The following is a 16,701-nucleotide window of genomic DNA, read 5'->3' on the forward strand; positions in this document are numbered from 1 at the left end:
ATGTAGTGCCTATATAATAGTGCCATACAGAGAGCACATAACAGTACTATATAGTGTCTATATAATAGTGCCATACAGAGAGCATATAATAGTACTATGTAGTGCCTATATAATAGTGCCATACAGAGAGTATATACCAGTACTATGTAGTGCCTATATAATAGCGCCATACAGAGAGTACATACCAGTACTATGTAGTGCCTATACTGTATAATAATGCCATACAGAAAGCACATAACAGTACTATGTAGTGCCTATATAATAGTGCCATACAGAGAGCACATAACAGTACTATGTAGTGCCTATGCTGTATAATAATGCCATACAGAAAGCACATAACAGTACTATGTAGTGCCTATATAATAGTACCATACAGAGAGCACATAACAGTACTATGTAGTGCTTATATAATAGTGCCATACAGAAATGGACAAAAGTGTTGCCACCCTTGAAATTGTTACAGAAATTGAAGTATTTCTCCCAGAAAATTATTGCAGTTACACGTTTTGTTATATGTACATTTATTCCCTTTGTGTTTATTGGAACAACACAAAAAAAAATAGAAAAAAAGGCAAATTGGACATAATTCCACACAAAACCCTAAAAATGTGCCAGACAAATTTGTTGGAACTTTTCCAAAATTGTGGGTAAACAACTTTGTTTCAAGCATGTGATGCTCGTTCACACTCACCTGTGGCAAGTAACAGGTGTGGGCAATATGAAAATCATACCTGAAACCAGAGAAAAAGAGGAGAAATTGACTCTTTGCATTGTGTGTCTGTGGGTGTCACACTAAGTATGGAGAACAGAAAGAGGAGAGGAGAACTGTCTAAGGACTTGAGAACCAAAATTGTTGAAAAATATCAACAATCGTAAGGTTACAAGTCCATCTTCAGAGATCTTGATGTTCCTTTGTCCACGGTGGGCAACATAATCAAGACGTTTACATCCCATGACACTGTAGCTAATCTGCCTGAACGTGGATGGCAGAGAAAAATTGATAAAAGGTTGCAATGCAGGATAGTCCAGATGGTGGATAAGCAGCCCCAATAAAGTTCCAAAGAAATTCAAGCTGTCCTGGCTCAGGGTGCATCAATGTCAGCGCCAACTATCCGTCGACATTTGAATGAAATTAAACGCTATGGCAGGAGACCCAGGAGGACTCCACAGCTGACACAGAGACATAAAAAAGCTAAACTGCAGTTTCCCAAAATGTATGTGAGTAAGCTAAAATCCTTGTGGGAAAGCGTCTTGTGGACAGATGAGACCATGATAGAGCTTTTTTGTAAAGCACATTATAATACTGTTTACCAAAAATGGAATGAGGCCTACAAAGAAAAGAACACAGTACCTACAGTCAAAACTGGTGGAGGTTCAAAGATGTTTTAGGGTTGGTTTGCTGCCTCTGGGACTGGGTGCCTTGATTGTGTGTAAGGCATCATGAAATTTGATGATTACCAAAGGATTTTGGGTTGCAATGTATTGCCCAGTGTCAGAGAGCTGGGTGTGTGTCCTAGGTCATGGGTCTTCCAGCAGGACAATGACCCCAAACATAATTCAAGAAGTCCCCAGAAATCGATGAAAACAAAGCGCAGAAGAGTTCATTTTCATCCTAAAATTGCTGTGGGGAGAAGGCGCCTTCAAATATGAGAGCAGTTTGCAAAAGAAGAGTCCAAAATTCCAGGTGAGAGGTGTAATAAGCCTGTTGATGGTTATAGGAGGTGATTGATTGCAGTTATTCATTCCAAAGGGTGTGCAAACAAATATTAAGTTAAGAGTGTCAACAAATTTGTCCAGTCCATTTTTGGGGTTTTGTGTGAAATTATGTCCGATTTGCCTTTTTTCTCAGTTTTTTTTGTGTTGTTCTAATACACACAAAGGAAATAAACATGTGTATAACAAAACATGTGGAATTGTGATAATGTTCTGGGAGAAATACTTCATTTTCTGGAACAATTTCAAGTGTGCCAACACTTTCGGCCATGACTGTTGTGATAATGTCACTGACAGAGTGCTGGATGGAAGATATGTTTCACTGAGACTATTAGTTTCAGTGATGTGAAACCTGAAAGTTTTCTCCAGCATGTTAAGAGCTGAGAGGGTTAATCAGCCATTTTGAAAGGGCTTGGTTTTTTGTGAATGGCCATAGTGCGAATGGGAGGCCATTCAGCATATCTCTACCCCAGCCTTTTGACTCAGGTGGGGTTCAGTATCTGGAAGCCAGCTCCAGAGAGAGGAGCTTGTGTTTTGTGCTAATCTGAACCGTGTGTTTTGCTAACCCTGAGTGGCCGGACCCTGGCAGGTGCAAGGACTATGCTGGACATTTTCTTTTGTTTTGCCGTTATGCCAGAAGGGCCTTGTTTATTTTTATGAGTTCTATATTGGTTTTAATAAACCAACAATTTAAAGAGACAACATTCCGTGTTTACTGCCGTGTGCAGCCGAGTGAGCCGATCTACCACAGGTGGTGTTAGAAGTGTGGGCAGCGTTCCCAGCGAACACGTGTCACTGCTACAAGAGGGACTACATGTCCTGGGTGAAGGTGGCAGTGAGCCAGGAAGCTGAGTCAGACAGCATGGGGAACCTTATTAAGCACCTTGTGAAAGCTCAACAGCAGCAACAGCAAGCCCAACAGCAGCACCTACAGCAGCAACAAGACCAGTACTGACAACATATTGAGTTGCTCACAGAGGAGGTTCATGGGAGGCCAGCAGCCCCTCGCCAAGTCCAGGTGGTGACGACACATATGTCCGGAAGGTGGTAAGACGAGTGATGCAAAAAATGACCCCGGGAGATGATGTGGAAGTCTTTTTGACTGTGTTTGAAAGGATAGCCGAGTGGGAGAAGCTGCTGCAGGAGTAGTGGGTGGAGGTGTTGGCCACCTATTTAACTGGTGAGCCCCAGAAGGCTTATTATGACCTGGCATCACAGGATGCCCAGGAATATTCCAAACTAAAAACTGAGATACTTGCACGCTCACGGGTGACTATGTCTGTCCGAGCTCAAAGGGTCCACTACTGGGTGTATTGCAGTGATAAACCCCCTCGCTCCCAAATGATCGATCTGCTGTATCTGGTACAGAAGTGGTTGCAGCCGGAGTCCTCCACCCCAGATGGTAGAGCATGTCGTTATGGACAGATTTATCCACTCCTTTCCCAGGCCGGTGCAGACCTGGCTTGCCCAGGGGGACCCCCGAAATGCAGGCGACCTAGTGGGCCTAGTAGAAAGGTACCAGGTGGTAGACAGGTCCCTAAGGAAGCCGGGCGTTGTTCTATCCCCGTACTGGGGTACCAAGAAGAAGCCCGAATCTCAAAAGAGGGGTAGTAGAGCCACCACTGGGGGGACTTTGAGATCCCAAGGGGTCGCTGAGGGGTTGCCAAAAGCCGCTGGTAAAGAATTGACCTGTTGGAGATGTCACGGTCCTGAACACATAGCCGCCTGTTGTCCTATGTCCTCCGAACAGATGAACTGCAGCATGGGGAGGTGCTGTTCGTATTATGCCTATCCAGCCTGCAGTGTGGACTGTCAGCCCGGTGAGGGGCCACAGGCGTGTCCCGTAACAATAAATGGGATGCAGGTGATGGGACTCTTGGACTCGGGTAGTTTGGTAACTCTGATAAGGGCCACAATTTCCCACCAGTTGATCCCCGGGAAAAACGTGGGCGTCAGCTGTATTCACGGGGATGCCAAAAACTACCCTGTTGCCAGAGTGACTATAAAAACGAATTGTGGCGCTGAGTCCCATCAGGTTGGAGTAGTTAAGTACCTGCTACACCCAGTAATAATAGTGCGGGACTTTAGCCTGTTCTGGGACTTATGGCGGAAAGCAGGCGTACCACGTGACTCAGGAAGGAGCCGGTTCCACCATAGTGAATCCCCAACGCAGTCAGAGACAGATGAATTCCCCCTGTGTGTCCTTGCCGGTGAGGACGAAACGGTGACCCAAGAGGCCGAGATTCCTGAGTTGGGGGTTTCTGGGGGGAATTTTGGTACTGCTCAGATGAAGGATCTCACATTGAAAAATGCATTTGATAATGTGTCTGTAATAAATGGGGTTGCTCAAAAGCCGGGGGCTGACACCAGGTTCCCATATTTCACACTAAATGAGGAACTGCTTTATCGGGTCACTAAACCAAGAGGGGAAATGGTAGAGCAGTTGGTGGTGCCGGAGCCCTATAGGTGTAGAGTGCTAGACTTGGCCCATTCTCATATCTTGGGTGGGCATCTGGGAGTCGAGAAAACCCAAGAGCAGGTCCTGCAGAGGTTCTACTTGCCTGGATGTCACAGAGAGATTGTTAATTACTGCTGGTCCTGCCCCACCTGTCAGCTAACTGCTCCAGTGTCCCACTTCCGAAGCCCTCTAGTGCCATTGCCTATTTTAGAGGTCCCATTTGATCGGATAGCCATGGACCTTGTTGGGCCCTTGGTAAAGTCTGCTAGGGGACACCAATGCATCCTGGTAGTGCTGGACAATGCCACTCGGTATCCAGAGGCGGTACCACTGAGAAACTCCTTCGCTAGGAGTATAGCCAGAGAGCCAGTGCATATTTTCTCCCGGATTGGCTTGCCAAAGGAGATCCTGACAGACCAGGGAACTCCTTTTATGTCCAAGGTTATGAGGGAGTTGTGTAAGGTTCTCCATATTACACAGCTCCGGACGTCGGGATACCATCCACAGGCGGACAGCCTGGTGGAGAGATTCAACAAGACCTTGAAGCCTATGCTGAAGAAGGTCGTGGAGAAGGATCGGCAAGACTGGGATTGCCTACTGCCATACCTGCTGTTCTCCATCAGGGAAGTTCCCCAGAGCTCTACAGGATTCTCACAGTTTGAACTGCTATAAGGATAGCACCCTTGGTGACTTCTGGATATAGCGATGGAGACCTGCGAAGCAGAGGTTACACCCCATCGGAGCATCATCGAGCATGTGACCCAGATGCAGGATAGGATCGCGAAGGTGATGCCGATTGTGAAGTAGAGCCTCCTTCAAGCTCAAGAAGCCCAGGCAAGGCTCTACAATCGGGCCGCAAAGCTGAGACAATTCAGTCCTGGAGACCGGGTATTGGTATGAGTACCCACGATCGGGAGGAAATTTCTGGCCAAGTGGCAAGGGCCGTATGAGGTGGTCGAGAAGTTGAATTACGTCAACTATAAAGTGCACCAGCCAGGAAGAAGAAAGTCGTACCAGATATATCACATCAACCTGCTTAAACCGTGGCTAGACAGGGAACCGTTAGAAGTTACCTGTCTGAGGCCAAGGGTCGAGGATGTCACAGTGGTAGAGACACTGTCACCGGCCCAAAAGCAACAGTGGCGATAACTGCTTCAGTGAAACCAAGACCTGTTTTCATAGTTGCCAGGGTGTTCTCAGATCATGGAGCATGAGATCTTGATGGAACCGCATGTATAGATGAACCAGAGGCCATATTGAATCCACGAAGCCCTCCGAGAGGTGTTCTCCAAGGCGGTGCGGAGAATGTTGAACCTGGGCATCATTGAGGAGTCAAAGAGCCGCTGGTTCAAACCCATTGTTCATGTGCCGAAGCCGGATGGAGAATGGCTCTTCTGTAATGACTGCAGAAAGCTAAATGAAGTATTTAAATTCGACGCATATCAATGCCCCGGGTCAATAAACTTATTGAAAGGCTAGGGCAAGCCAGATACATCACTACCCTGGACCTAACAAAAGGGTATTGGCAAATCCTTTTGTATCCAAGTGCCAAGAAGAAGACGGTTTTCACTACACCCAACAGGCGTTTTCAGTACACCAGGATGCCATTCGGTCTGCAGGGTGCCCCAGCTACCTTCCAGAGGGCTATGGACCGGATCCTAGCCTCGCACAAGAAATAGGCCGCTGCTAACATGGACAACATCGTGATCTTCAGCCCAGATTGGGGAAGGCACCTACAGAAGGTCCAGGCGATACTGAATGCGCTGAGGAAGGCCGGCTTTATCATAAACCTGAAGAAGTGCGCTATGGGAAAAGAAGAGGCGAAATACTTGGGCTACATCCTCGGAAGGGGTGAAATAAAGCACAAGTGAAGAAGGTGGAAGAAATCCAAAAGTAGTCGCAACCGGCCTCCAATAAACAGGTTCGGGCGTTTCTAGGAATTGTGGTATACTATCGGCGATTTATCCCGCCATAATATCCGCACCCCTGACCGACCTGCTTAAAGGGACGAAGACCGCAATGGCCAAGTGGCCTGCTGAAGCGGAGGGAGCGTTCCAGAAATTGAAGCTCTCCCTGTGTAAGTAGCCAGTCTTGATTGCTCCTGACTTCAATAAGGAGTTTGTGGTCCAGACGGATGCCTCAGAGGTCGGGTTAGGAGCCGTGTTGTCCAAAGAAGTGAACGGGGAGGAACATCCTATCCTCTATCTAAGCAGAAGACACTCTGCCTGTGAGAAAAACAACGCCATCGTGGAAAAAGAGTGCTTGGCTGTCAAGTGGGCAGTTGACACCCTGAGGTATTACCTTTTAGGCAGGAAGTTCAGATTAGTGTCAGACCATGTGTAACGAGTCTGGGAGGCGGAACCTCTGAGCAACTATACAAGGGGGCGGTCCTTGTAAGGAAGCGGGTGGCTCCCAGGGAAGACGGGCAGGTAGTCACGGCAAGTGACAGGGACAGTCTCTGGGTAGAAGGGCAGGTAGTCACGGCAAGTGACAGGGACAGTCTCTGGGTAGAAGGGCAGGTAGTCACGGCAAGTGACAGGGACAGTCTCTGGGTAGACTAGCAGACAGGTAGCAGGTGGACGCTCCCAGGTGAGCGGGCAAGAGTCTCTGGACGGGCAGGTGGTCACGGCAAGTGACGGCAGAGCCTCCAGGTAGGCTAGCAGGCAGGTAGCAGGTGAGCGCTCCCAGGTGAGCGGGCAAGAGTCTCTGGACGGGCAGGTGGTCACGGCAAGTGACGGCAGAGCCTCCAGGTAGGCTAGCAGGCAGGTAGCAGGTGAGCGCTCCCAGGTGAGCGGGCAAGAGTCTCTGGACGGGCAGGTGGTCACGGCAAGTGACGGCAGAGCCTCCAGGTAGGCTAGCAGGCAGGTAGCAGATGAGCGCTCCCAGGTGAGCAGACAAGAGTCTCTGGACAGGCAGGTGGTCACGGCAAGTGACGGCAGAGCCTCCAGGTAGGCTAGCAGGCAGGTAGCAGGTGAGCGCTCCCAGGTGAGCGGGTAAGAGTCTCTGGACAGGCAGGTGGTCACGGCAAGTGACGGCAGAGCCTCCAGGTAGGCTAGCAGGCAGGTAGCAGGTGAGCACTCCCAGGTGAGCGGGTAAGAGTCTCTGGACAGGCAGGTGGTCACGGCAAGTGACGGCAGAGCCTCCAGGTAGGCTAGCAGGCAGGTAGCAGGTGAGCGCTCCCAGGTGAGCGGGCAGGCTGGTCCATAAACAGACTGACAGGTGTCGGAAGGCAGACCGTCGGACCGCAGGCTTGCAAGCAGGTAAGCGGATATCAGGCAGGTATCAAGCAGGAATCTGGCAGGTGACTGGCAGGTAACAAGCAGGAATCTGGCAGGTGACTGACAGGTAACTGGTAACGGGACCTGAGGGCTGAAGCAGAGTGAAGGCTTTGCAACAACATTGCTCGGGCACCTCCATTTTGGAGGAGGTGCCTTATATATGGTGAGGTCCTCCGGCCATTGGCCGGGGACTCCTTAGGACGGCGCGCACGGCCCCTTTAAGAGAGGGGGAGCGCGCGCGCGCCCTAAGCACAGTGGCCAGGAAGCAGCGCGCGCTGCCAGCAGAGCGGGAGGAGGACGCCAGGCACAGAGCGGAGAGGTGAGGGGAACAGCGTCCCTGCCTAGCAGGAGGCAGGGACGCCGACGCTACACCATGTACCCCTTAGAAGGATAAGGGGAAGGATGGGGAAAAATTTCCGAGTTACTAGGTGGTTTCCCTAGCGCTCCAGGACTTTAGTTTTCATATTGAGCACAGGCTCGGGAAACTACATGGTAATGCAGGTTCCCTAGCAAGTGAAGGTGCAGAAAATCCACAGTTTTGGGCAGGGGGGGGGATACAGTGGGAAGAAAACGCTTGCCAAATGCAAAATTCAAACAGCTAGGGTATATAAAGAACCAAACAAAAAGAGAAAAAAAGCTAAAATAAAATATTACTTTTAATAGATATTTTAAAAGACAAAATAGTAGTCATATAAATGGACAAAGACCATAAAAAGTGTCCGTGCAACAAGGGGTAAGGGTAAGGGGTATAATAAAATAATGTCATTCAGGCTAACCCTAAATGTCCCTCAAAAAACTGAGAACCTGCTTGACAGTGGACGTTTATCACCCTAGCGAGACGGTTTGGGGGTCCCCGCTCCATGTCGGCTTTCCCTTTGTTGCCCTATTGTACCCCTGCACCAAACACACAATAAATTTAAGATAAATTTGATCAAACCTATGATCCTTTGCAGTGGTACCGCCTAAGCCACAGACAAGTACTGAAACAAATATGACAAGTGCTCCATGAATTTTAGTATCTCTTAAAGTAAAATTATAGAGATGATTCATGGTCTCTCAAAAAAGGTCAAAACGCAGTGAGCTCAAAAAAGCAATAAACAAAAGCATAGAGCGTGCTACAAGAGAGAAATGAACTTATCTGAGGGAAGTAGTAGAATGCTTTCAGGTAGGAACCGGATAGTTCAATTCAAAGTAATTGCTCTGTGGGTTGCAGCAGTGCACAGGAAAAAGTCCCAAAACGATGGCACAAGGAATGCCAATAGTTATCCCAACGCGTTTCACCCTCTCCTCATTCAGGGCTCATCAGGGGACAGATCAGGAGACACACCATAATAGGAGCATGGGCAGTAATGATGTACTTGCTGTGGACCATCAGAGCCCAAGTCACCATTGAAACGGAAATCCCCGTTCATATAGCCGCATATACGCACCAAAGGCCACCCACCAGTCAGAGCCAGGTGTCTTCACATCATGTCCGGGAAGAGCCGTCATACTCGTGTGCCCAGTAACATGATTGGCATACTTCCGCCGCGTCCCGGTGGAACGCACCTGCGCTCCAGTGACGTCACTTCGGTTCACGTCCCAACTGACGTAAACCACTGTGATGTTCGCTATATCCAAATGGAACGCAAGAGTGACGTCACATCCTCTAAAAAGTCCTACTGGCAAATACCATCGTAAGTGGGACGCAATCATGTGCTCCACCAAAATGGCAGGTCCTAGCAAGTTAGCCACAATTCTGTCTCTGAGCTCCTTGGGGAGTTCCTTTGAGCTCATGATTCTCATTTGGTCTGACATGCACTGTGAGCTGTGAGGTCTTATATAGACAGGTGTGTGCCTTTCCAAATCAAGTCCTAATTAAACACAACTGGACTCCACTGAAGAAGTAGAACCATCTCAAGGAGGATCACAAGGAAATGGACAGCATGTGACTTAAATATGAGTGTCTGAGCAAAGGGTCTGAATACTTATGACCATGTGATATTTCAGTTTTTCTTTTTTAATAAATTTGCAAACATTTCTACATTTCTGTTTTTTTCAGTCAAGATGGGGTGCACAGTGCACTTTAATGAGAAAAAAAAATGAACTTTTTGGAATTTACCAAATGGCTGCAATGAAACAAAGAGTGAAAAAAATAAAGGGGTCTGAATACTTTCCGTACCCACTGTATGTGACAATGTCACTGAGAGAATGCTGGACAGGAGATATGTTTCACTGAGACTATTAGCTTCAGTGATATGAAACCTGGAAGTCTTCTCCATCATGTTATGTCCTAAGATGGTTAATCAGCCATTTTAGAAGGGCTTGTTTTTTTGTGAATGGCCATAGTTTGGGTGGGAGGCCATTCACCATATCTCCACCCCTGGGTGTAGTCTGGGTTATAAATAGCCAGCCTTTTGACTCAGGTGGGGTTCAGTATCTGGAGGCCAGCTCCAGAGAGAGGAGCTTGTGTTTTTGTGCTAATCTGAACCGTGTGGTTTGCTAACCCTGAATGGCCGGACCCTGGCAGGTGCAAGGACTATATTGGAGATTTTCTTTTGTTTTGCTGTTATGCCAGAAGGGCTGTGTTTATTTTTATGAACTTTATATTGGTTTATGCTGTTTAATAAACCAACAAGAAATTTAAAGAGACAGTGTTCCATAGAGACAGTGTTCCGTGTCTACCTCCGTTTGCAGCCGAGTGAGACGTTCTACCACACTGTATATAATAGTGCTATACAGAGAGAACATTACAGTATTATTTAGTGCCTATATAATAGTGCCATACTGAAAGCAGATAGTAGTAGCATAGAGTGCCTTCATAGTAGCACAATGCATAATGCACATAATAGTACTATGTAGTGCTGGCACAATAGTGCAATACAGAAAACACATAAAAGCCCTGTGCAGTGCCTACACAAATGTACAAACTCCATGACAGTACAATATAGTGCCTACATAATAGTGCCATACAGACAGCACATGAAAGCACCAGTTTGCATAATAGTTCCATAAAGAAATGACATAACAGTACCGTACACTGCCTACATAATGACACCAGACATAAAGCAAGCAGCAGTACTACACACTGTCTAAATAATAGTACCATGGTATAACTATACTAGATGGTGGCCCGATTCTAACGCATCGGGTATTCTAGAATATGTATGCGGCCGACCGGGCGCAATCAGCAGAGCGGTGTTTAAATTTGGCGCCAAAATCGCTGATTGGTCGCGGCTGGCAACCGCGACCAATCAGCAGAGTGGCCTTTAAATTTGGTGCCAAAATCGCTGATTGGTTCGCGGGCGGCGGCCGTGACCAATCAGCAGAGTGGCCTTTAAATTTGCCGCCCATATAGCTGATTGGTCGCGGCCGGCGACCAATCTCGCTGAATAAGCGAACCGTATTACTGAGGACTGGGCAGCGGCGCCGTCCCTCCCTTCACACATGCCGTCGGGAGATCAGCGGGCCAAGCCGTTGATCTCCCGACGGTAGCCACATGGGGGTCAGCGGCGCCGCTGGTCGGGGTACTTATGCTGCTAGCAGCTGGGAGATGAGCGGCTAGAGCCGCTCATCTCCCGGCTGCATCGCCGCTGACCTCTGTGCGGAGCGCTGTTTAAACTTGGCGCCAATCTCGCCGGCCGCGACCAATCAGCGGACCATATTACTGAGGACCGGGCAGCGACGCCATCCCTCCCTTCACACTTGCCGTCGGGAGATCAGCGGGCCAAGCCGCTGATCTCCCGACGGTAGCCACATGGAGGTCAGCGGCACCGCCCGTTGGGGTACTTGTACTGCCGGCAGCGGGGAGATGAGCGGCTAGCGCCACTCATCTCCCGGCTCCATCGCCGCTGACCTCCGTCCCGCAGATGAGCCGCTAACGGCCGCCATCTTTTTCTGAAATCCCGCATCGCTGATTGGCCGCTGCCGGACCAATCAGCGACGCGGGATTTCCTGGACAGACAGACAGACAGATGGGATAAGACGATTATATACATTAGATAACGGCATATGGAGGCAGCATAATGGTACCATAGAGTGCCCACATAGAAGTACAGCAAAACCATCACATTGCCCCGTACTGACCCAATATGTAACAAATGAATGACTAGGAGAAACCCCTGAGGACTCCATGGCTCGGTGAAACCACACACATGGCATAAGCCTGTGCTGCACCATACAGTGCACAATAATAGTTGGGCCATACAGAAATCCTTGCAATGTCTCCTGTTACATCCTGCTGCTTAGGATGGAGATGGTGATCATCTCTTCTGACACAATTAATGAGGTGACACAATTATTGAGTGGATTACAAAGAGCCGTCATTCCTTTGTTGTGTGATGTGAGAGCCCCACCCTATATAAGATGGCAGAATATTTTAGAAGGATTTCCCCTTTAATTCACACCCTCCGTCTCTTACAAAGTAATAATTGATGTCTGACCCTTCGTTTGTGTCTTCGTCATTAGGTTCTTCGGAGGGTGAACCAGACATCAGTGATCTGCAGACGCTGCCTCCTCCGTGCCAAGAAGTCCCACCGCCTGAGCTAAAGGAACGAGGGCAATGGGGGAGCAGAGTGGAGTTTATTCTGTCTGTCGTGGGGGGAATTGTGGGTCTGGGAAATATCTGGAGATTCCCTTATTTATGCTACAAAAATGGCGGAGGTGAGAGAGAATGATTCAGTCTGATGTGAGAAATGCACAAAAATTAAACCAAAATATTTCACTCCATCCACATCCAGAGCTGTATTCATAATTCTGCAGACCACCACTTGGAATCCACCATCATTGTGCCGACATGTTCTGTAAAGGGTGCAGCAGTAACTTTTGTGGATTTGGCGCCTGACAGCAATATCTGAGTGCAGCTCTGAATGGAAACAGGAATAAAGGTTTTTATTTTATTTTTTTTAATTATTTTTCCCTTTTACTCCATAGGTGCATTTTTCATCCCATACCTTATATTTCTACTTACATGCGGGATTCCCATCTTCTTCCTGGAGATTGCGCTGGGTCAATACACTACTCAGGGACCAGTCACTGCATGGATTAAAATCTGTCCCTTGTTTTCAGGTAAATCCTGTAGGAAATGATCTTTTTAGTGTCCGTGCTGTAATGCATTGTGGGAGATGTAGTACATCATAGACAATGCAATACATCTTAAATGCAGCTTTGGTTGTGACAGGAGGATGATGTAGGCAGTCAGCGCTATATTTAAAGTGAACCTTCTGCTCCAATTTTTCTTCAAACATCTTGGTCTTCCCGTTGAACCGCTCAGTGCGGTTTAGACCTTGGAACGCAGTCAGACTGGTTTTACTGGTGCGGGATTTACTGGGTGTTATCTGCTGCTGCCTTCTCTTCCGGCTAAAAGTACATTGGGGTGTAAGAAGTAGTGTTTCACCGGAGAACCTTCTAACGACGTATCCAAAAGAGATCCAAGCAGATACTGTGGGTGCACAACTGGAATCAGAAATATCCCTTTAAAGAGGTTTTCCCATGTGGGACATATCTGGCATATCCATTGCCGTGACTCAAATATATCTAAAGAAAGGGGTTCGATTGAACAATTAGTGGAGAAGTGGCCGCGCATTCGCAGTTACCTCTTTACTGACAAGGCTCCATTCTCTAGGTACGAGTTATTTTTATAGGAAGACCACTGCTGGGAGAACGGGGTCTCATGGCAAAACCTTGCTAGTGGAACAGTGGCCTCGCATGCTCTAAAATGGGACAATCGAGTAAATGGAGAAAAACTGCTCATTCACAGCTGACTCTACCCTGTCAATGTGCAGTTGCCTCTTTACTGAAAAAACTCCATTCTTTAGGTACAGGTCATGTTTTATGGGATGTCCACTGCTTGTTAAGCAGGAACTCAAGGCATAACCTTGTTAGTGGCCTTGCATGCACAAAAATGGAAATATCATACAAGTGAATGAAGAAAACTGCACATTCGCAGCTGAGTTTACCCTGACAAAGCATTCTTTAAATGTGGTTCATATTTATTGCAAGTCCACTGGTAAGACCGGCATCTACCTTGAGATTGGAGCCCCTTTGTACAACCCTGTCAGTGGGGAAGTTACAGTATATTTGTAGAGAAAAGTAAATGGAGAGAAAAGCACATGCACAGCCTCTTCGCCACTGACAAAGCCACATTCTCTAGATTTAGGTCATTTTTATGCTGGGACCCACATCTATCTCAAGAATGGGGCCCGTAAGGAAATAGTATTGCATGCAGAAAATTGGAATTTTGACACATATAAATGGAGAGAAAAGCAGATGCGCAGCTGACTCCCTAATGACAAGACCCCATTCTCTAGATGTGAGCCATTTTTGTGGGAAGTTTAGTGATGGGACCCACATCTATCTCAATACCGGGGACCAATTGCATAATCCTATAGAGAAATGGCAGCGCGTGTGCAAAATGAAACCAGGGCCCCATTTTATGCCACTGTCAGTGGAGATGTGCACCACATTCTCGTAATAAACGAAGATCTCAGAAATGGCGCTTCCATCTATCAGAGATTTTTCAGATGGTAGTAACCATTGCTGAAGTCAAGTATTTTTCGAGACGTTTGGGACTATGAACACAACCAGGACAGAATGTGAAGAAGGACATTATGTGAATGCAATAAATGCCGGATCCAGAAGCCATTAAAAATTGTGGACACCAATCTCTCTTTGGAGAGGTCGATCTTATGTTGATTTTCTTTCTGTTCTTCTTTTGCAGGCATTGGATATGGCACCATGGTTATGTCATTCCTGGTCAATATCTACTATATCATAATATTGGCATGGTCATTTTTTTACCTTTTCAACTCATTTGTCTCCCGTCTGCCCTGGGCCAGTTGCAACAACACTTGGAACACAGGTATCTACAGCCTATCCTCCAGTCAGTAGTCGCCTGTACTTTTAGCCGAGATGTATCGCTCTCGATTAGTTTCCTTTGAAAAAAAAGAAGAAAAATTCAACTTGGACTGTGATACCTCACCCAGACCCTCTTCTAAGCCTCTTTCTCTGTCTCACAACCAACTCTCGAGGGCACTACCCTCCATCAAGGGTCCCAATTCTTATACCCCTAGACCCAATTATTAGGAATCCTAACTCTACTGTTCCCAGATCCTGATCTTATGGGCAACAACCCTCTTTGTCCAAACCATGATCTCAAGGTCTAAGAGACTTTGACTCCAAATTACTACGATATCTCTAGCATGTATCATAGATCTTACTGGCCCCAGCAATAGGTTCTCCTCTCACCTAGTGGTTCCAGTGGAGCAGATGATCCATACTCTCCTTTATTGGGGGCAAACCTCTTCAATTATTTGCTTCTCCCAGGTTCCTAAACTAATGTAGTCGTCCAACTTCATCCAGAAGTCCCATCACAGTATGGTAGCACGGACATCTTGCAGCTTCTTCTGGACCTACTGCCCAGGCTCCCTGTGCCGCTGACAGCCAAGAAAGCTGCAACATCCTTACCCGTAGAGTATCGCGAACTGAGGTTGGATAACTTGCAAAGAAAACAGAATTAGGAACACAGGACAACATGAAAAATAATGTAAATTATGTATGGGCAGAACTTGTAAACTTCCAAGCAGTTTCTAAGTTGAAGGGGTTGTCCAAGTTTCCAAAATTCTTTCAAAATGCATCTTCTACAACATTTTAAAAAAAAAGGTAAGTTCACTGGTTCTAACCCATTGCTTCATCTCTTCTGGTGGTCTTCTTGCTGCTCTGGTGGTCTCTGCCAGGCTGTATCAGTCATTTGACATAAGAATGGGAGATCATCACATCCTATTCTGGCCTGTTGCGGAGTGATGGTGGTTAGAGCCAGTGAGTTGTTTGCCTCAATCGTACATTTTGGACAACCCTACGTTCCACCAGTAACTTGGTGTTGTCTAATGGTCTTTATGGGACTATTTTAATAAATTTTCTTATTCTCAGAAAATTGTATGGAATTCACTCACAAGGAAGAAAACTGGACCCGCACCATGAACCACACAAGCCCCGAATTGGAATTTTGGGAGTAAGTCAATGACTCCTTCTGGTCCTTCTGCTCAGGCTCCCTCTGCAACTGACAGTGAAGATGACGGCAGCCTCGTCCCGCAGATTCTCACTGTAGTGACCTATATGGATAATGTATGATAAAACTTCATTACTTTAAGTGATTTACATGTCTTAATCTCGTCAGGAGACGGACTCTGGGTCTGACAGACGGCATTGATAATCTTGGATCTATTCAATGGGAGCTCGCTCTGTGTCTTCTACTTGGCTGGATCATATGTTACTTCTGTATCTGGAAAGGAGTAAAAACCACTGGAAAGGTGAGTGCAAAAAAAGTGTAGGGCATGTGATACCCAATATTAGATTACACAGAAGCTGAGCTGCAGTACCCAGGAGCAGCCACTACATGGTGCTGTTCTTCTCTCAATGTTCACATCTGGCTGGTGCTGATGATGATGGTTCGGATCCCCGAAGTCTCCGCTCACGGATCTGATCTTAATGATAGGAATAACTTAAGCTCAGAAAAATCTTTTACATTATAATCTTGGAATAAATCTTCTAGTAAAATCCTGGAATGTTTGGTCAGAACAATCATGTGCAACAAAACATTTGAGGGCGATTGTTACAACTTGCAAATTAGACTTTCCAGAAAAAAAGGAAAAATAATATTGATTTCTTCCATTTTGGCACCTCTGTTCTGCCGTCCGCAGGTTGTGTATTTTACTTCAACATTTCCCTATGTGATGCTCATCATCCTGCTGATCCGCGGCGTCACCCTGCCCGGGGCTTATAATGGCATCTTGTACTATCTAAAGCCAGATACTTCTCGACTAAAGGACCCGCAGGTGAGCAACAACCAAAACCAGGGAGGCCATATTATATGGATCCACATATTGTACTTACTATACACAATGACAGTATTATAGTAGTTACTGTATATAGAGGGCAGTATTATCTACTATATAATCGTCTTATCCTGTCTGTCTGTCTGTCTGTCTGTCTGTCCTGGAAATCCCTCGTCGCTCATTGGTCCGGCAGCGGCCAATCAGCGCCGCGGGATTTCTTAAAAAAGATGGCGGCCGTTAGCGGCTCATCTGCGGGACGGAGCTCAGCGGCGATGCAGCCGGGAGATGAGCCACGACCAATCACCGATCTTGGCTCCACATACACCGCTGCACTGATTGGTCGCTATTTAAATGTGGCGCCAAAATCGGTGATTGGTCGGGCCCAGCATCGGCGACCAATCAGCACAGCGGTGTTTAAATGTGGAGCCAAGATCGGTGATTG

The 16,701-nt window shown here is 47.1% G+C and overlaps 1 protein-coding gene across 1 annotated transcript in view; it reads left to right on the forward strand.

Annotated features, from left to right (window-relative positions):
- The window catches only part of LOC141164769 (sodium- and chloride-dependent betaine transporter-like), a 40,612-nt gene that overhangs the window by 10,011 nt on the left and 13,900 nt on the right, over positions 1-16,701 (forward strand). Inside the window, exons 2-7 of the mRNA XM_073650308.1 lie at positions 11,896-12,090; positions 12,361-12,495; positions 14,147-14,287; positions 15,355-15,436; positions 15,602-15,734; positions 16,125-16,259. Of these exons, the coding sequence (XP_073506409.1) occupies positions 11,896-12,090; positions 12,361-12,495; positions 14,147-14,287; positions 15,355-15,436; positions 15,602-15,734; positions 16,125-16,259 (821 nt within the window). The remainder of the gene's footprint in view (positions 1-11,895; positions 12,091-12,360; positions 12,496-14,146; positions 14,288-15,354; positions 15,437-15,601; positions 15,735-16,124; positions 16,260-16,701) is intronic.

Source organism: Phyllobates terribilis, unplaced genomic scaffold (assembly GCF_046119375.1).
Source record: "Phyllobates terribilis strain yellow unplaced genomic scaffold, ASM4611937v1 Scaffold_10__3_contigs__length_209671492, whole genome shotgun sequence".
NCBI lineage: Eukaryota > Metazoa > Chordata > Amphibia > Anura > Dendrobatidae > Phyllobates > Phyllobates terribilis.